Genomic DNA, 4,607 nt, shown 5'->3' on the forward strand with positions numbered 1-4,607 from the left:
AAGTTAGCCTTAAGTTTTAATCCACCTCTGTTAAGCTTTGGTAATTCTTAATCTGATAAATTAATTAACCTTTTCTCTAAGTGAAACTTAACTTGTTTTTGCAATTAAATTTCCAAACTCAATTAGAATTTCTCAGTTGCTAAAATAATTTTATGAATAGTAATCAATACATTCAATGTAACAAAAACTGGGTCTTTATTATTAATTTCCAAGAGAATACAAGAAAAGAAACTTCAAATAATCTTAACAATTCAGTATAAAGCCAATATAGCAAGGAACCTAAATAGGTTTAATCAATCTAGCTACACATGTTCATGTCCAAGATAAATAGGAATTTCAATTACAATGAAAGAATAAAGAAATTGAAACATATACATCCTTTTCCTAGAATTGGATGAACAACTCAAAGCCTTGATCTACACTGCAAATGATCTCTAGGATTGCCTATTGATTTGCTCCAAAACTCTTCTTCAATCTCCATTCGAAGCTTAATAGTCACGAATCTAACATTAAAAGATGGAATCAGTCTCTTGGAAGCACCTCGGAATATATGAAACGTGTCTAGAAAAATTACAGGGTAAGATAAAGAGTCAAAATCACTGACTCCTTCTCTTTTTCGCTCGTTCAATTTTATACTACACGCAAATACGGGCATGTTTGAAGCCTCTGTTCCTTAACACGGGCCATGTCCAGGCCGTGTTGGTCTCCAAATGACAAAATGAACTAAATCGAGCGAGGACGTGTTCTGGCCCGTGTTACCAACACGGGCCATGTTCTCGAATGTAGCAAGGGCGTGCTCTCGCCCGTGTTAGCCAACACGGGTCTTGCTCTAGAGCGTGTTACCCTCAGAAATTGTGTTGCTTTAAAGCGCTTAAGCTACACGGCCTGGATTTTCTGCATGAGCTTAAACACGGGCCATGTTGACTTCCCAAAAGTCAACCCAAGGTCAAACACCTATAATTACATCCATTTTCGCCCGGAATTGATCTAAAATTGCTCGAACACTAATGATGGACCTATAAAATCTCTTGGAATACAAAAGGACACAAAACATGGGTGATCTTGGAATAAAAACAGAATAAATGCTAAGAAAATGCATAAAAATATGCAAGCAAATATGTGTAGAACTCTGCACATTAGCCACAACACGTCCGTGTTGACCAACACGGGTGTGCTCACGGAGCGTGTTGAGCCGCCAAGACCGTGTTGAAACTCAGAATTCATTTCAGGCACTTTTTTACGCGTAATTTCTTACAATTTTCAACAGTCAAACATTCGAGCTACATTCTCCACATCTCTAAACACTCAAATGGCATATAAAACTCAAAAATTAAATGAAAATGAAGACTAAACTAGAAAAATAATGTTCCAAAACTAATGATAGCCAACACGGGTCTTGCTCTAGGGCGTGTTACCCTCGGAAACTATGTTGCTCCAAAGCGCTTAAGCTACACGGCCTGGATTTTCTGCACGAGCTTAAACACGGGCCATGTTGACTTCCCAAAAGTCAACCTAAGGTCAAACACCTCTAATTACATCTGTATTCGCCCAGAATTAATCTAAAATTGCTCGAACACTGATGATTGACCTATAAAATCTCCTGGAATACAAAAGGACAGAAAACACAGGTGATCTTGGAATAAAAACACAATAAATGCTAAGAAAATGCATAAAAATATGCAAGCACATATGTGTAGAACTGTGCACATTAGCCACAACATGTCTGTGTTGACCAACACGGGTGTGCTCACGGAGCGTGTTGAGCCATCAAGACCGTGTTAAAACTCAGAATTCGTTTCAGGCACTTTTTCACGCGTAATTTGTTACAATTTTCAACAGTCAAACATTCGAGCTACCATCTCCATATCTCTAAACACTCAAATGGCATATAAAACTCAAAAATTGAAAGAAAATGAAGACTAAACTAGAAAAACAATGTTCCATAACTAATGATCAAAATCAGGAAAAACATAAAAGTAAAAGTTGGGGTGCCTCCCAAAAGGGCTTCTTTTTCTCCATGAGTCATTTAGCTGGACTCATAATGTTTGAGCTACTCTTGTTGATATAGTACAAGGTTGACTCGCTCCTCGAGCTCCAATGAGTCACCATAGTAATGCTTCAACCTATGCCCAATGACCTTGAAGTTTTCTTTATCTGAATGGTGCAGTTCCACTATGCCATACTGGAAAACTTGTTGGACGATGAACAGTCTTGATGAATGGCTCTTTAGGTTCCTAAGAAAGAGTCGAAGTCGTGAGTTATATAATAACACATTATCCCCAACTTGGAACTCCATGGTGCTTATCTTCTTGTCATGCCACTTCTTGGTGCGCTCCTTGTAGATTAAGAAGTTGCCATATGCTTGGTTATGCCACTCTTCCAACTTGTTAAGCTGCCACAATCTATATTTACTTGCATCAACAACATCAAAATTGCAAGTTTTCAAAGCCCACAATGCTTTATGCTCAAGTTCGATAGGCAAATGGCATGCTTTCCTATAAACTAACCTATATGGTGTAAAACCAGTTGAAGTACGATGGGTCATCCTAAATGCCCACAAGGCATCATCTAGCTTATCCGCCTAGTCCTTCCTATTCACTCCTACAGTTTTCTCTAAAATTCATTCCAAACCCTTATTAGTGACCTCCACTTGCCTACTAGTTTGTGGGTGATAGGGTGTAGAAAACCCGTGTGATATACCATAGTGTTTAAGCACCTTTTCTAACTGGGCATTATAAAAATAAGTCCCCTTGTCACTAATAAGAGCTCTAGGTGTCCCCAACCTAGCAATTATTATTTTAAGGAATTTTGTAACTACCTTGGCATCATCAGTGGGAAAAGCTTGCGCTTCGGCCCACTTAGAAAAGTATTCAACGAAAACCAAGATGTATTTATTGCCATAGGAGGAAGGGAAAGGTCTCATGTAGTCGATGCCCCAAACATCAAAAATCTCAACAGCTTGAATACTCATTTAGGGCATCTCATCACGAACAGAGATGTTACATAATGTTTGGCATGCATCACAAACTTGAAAAAAATGCTCTAGCATCCCTAAAGATCGTCGACCAGTAGAATCCAGAGTCTTGCAACCTCCTAGCTATGTGATTCGCAGCTTGATGACCTCTCGTTGGTCCTTCATGGCAATGCCTCAAAATCTAGAGGATTTCCTCCCCATGTACACATCGACGAATAACCTGATCTGCACAAACTCTGAACAAGAAAGGGTCCTCTCAAATGTAGTATTTCAATTTAGAAAAAAATTTCTTCTTTGTTGAAAACCATATAGTTTGCAAAATCAGAAAACCAGGGGATATTAGAATTAACTTGAGCTGAGTATAGAAACTTATTCGAAAAATAGTCATCAATCGCACTTTCATCAAGCACCTCCAAAGTCAGGTTTTTTAGCCTAGAAAGGTGGTCTGCCGCTAAGTTCCCATCACCTTTCTTATCCTTGATCTAATTGCCAAACTCCTGCAATAACAGAATTCAACGAATAAATCTAGGCTTTACATTACTCTTGCTAAACAAATACCTAAGTGCTGAGTGGTCCGTATAGACCACAGTCTTTGATAGCACCAAATAAGATATGAACTTTTCAAATGCAAAAACAACAGTGAGAAGCTCCTTTTCAGTGGTGGTATAGTGCCTCTGGGCATTAGTCAATGTCTTACTAGCTTAGTAAATTGGTTGGAACTTCTTGTCTCTCCTCTATCCTAAAACAACTCCAACTGCAAAATTACTAGTGCACATAAGCTCAAATGGCAGCTTCCAATTAGGTGAAACCATAATCCAGGTTGTGGTTAGTTTCTCCTTCGACAACTCCAAAGCCTGTAAACAATCATCAGAAAATACAAAAGGTACATCCTTTACAAACAATTGAATTAAAGGTCTAACAATCTTAGAGAAGTCCTTAATGAACCTCCTATAGAGCCCTGCATGACCTAAGAAGCTTCTAATAGCCTTAACTGAACTAGATGGGCGTAATTTAGCAATAGTATCCAACTTGGCCCTATCGACCTCGATCCTCTCATGCTAAATTTGGTGTCCCAACACTATTCCTTCCCTAACCAGAAAATGACACTTTTTCCAATTAAGAACTAGGTTAGCGTCCACACAACTCTCAAGCATGCATTCTAAATTGTGTAAACAGTGAGTAGAGCAGTTACCAAATACATAAAAATCATCCATAAATACCTTCGTGGACTCCTTAATCATATCATGGAAGATCACCATCATACACCTTTGAAAAGTTGAAGGTGCATTTCACAATCCGAATGGCATCCTCCTATAAGCAAATGTACCATAGGGGCACATAAAAGTTGTCTTCTCCTGGTCTTCGGGTGTATTAGGGATCTGGAAGTAACCTGAAAAGCCATCTAAAAAATAATAAAACACCCATACAACCTTTCTAACATTTGGTCAATAAAAAGAAGGGGAAAATGGTCCTTCGAGTGGCATCATTTAGCCTTTTGTAATCTATACACACTTGAAAGCTCGTTACCGTTCTGGTTGATATAAGCTCATCCTTCTCATTTTTAACCACAGTCATCCCTCCCTTCTTGGGAACTACCTACACAGGACTAACCCAGGAACTATCAAATATAGGG

At 38.7% G+C, this 4,607-nt stretch overlaps 1 protein-coding gene across 1 annotated transcript; it reads right to left on the reverse strand.

Moving 5' to 3' along the window:
* Positions 1-2,050: 2,050 nt before the first annotated feature.
* Positions 2,051-2,545, reverse strand: LOC107261487. The gene has a single exon (XM_015721136.2). It carries the CDS (start codon positions 2,543-2,545, stop codon positions 2,051-2,053), a length of 495 nt encoding a protein of 164 aa, XP_015576622.1.
* Positions 2,546-4,607: the final 2,062 nt, after the last annotated feature.

The sequence above is a fragment of the Ricinus communis genome, chromosome 9 (assembly GCF_019578655.1).
Source record: "Ricinus communis isolate WT05 ecotype wild-type chromosome 9, ASM1957865v1, whole genome shotgun sequence".
In the NCBI taxonomy this organism is placed as follows: domain Eukaryota; kingdom Viridiplantae; phylum Streptophyta; class Magnoliopsida; order Malpighiales; family Euphorbiaceae; genus Ricinus; species Ricinus communis.

What these genes read in the sequence shown, in the direction of transcription:
- LOC107261487 (XM_015721136.2), bottom strand. Translation starts at nt 2,545, where the DNA reads ATGACCCATCGTACTTCAACTGGTTTTACACCATATAGGTTAGTTTAT.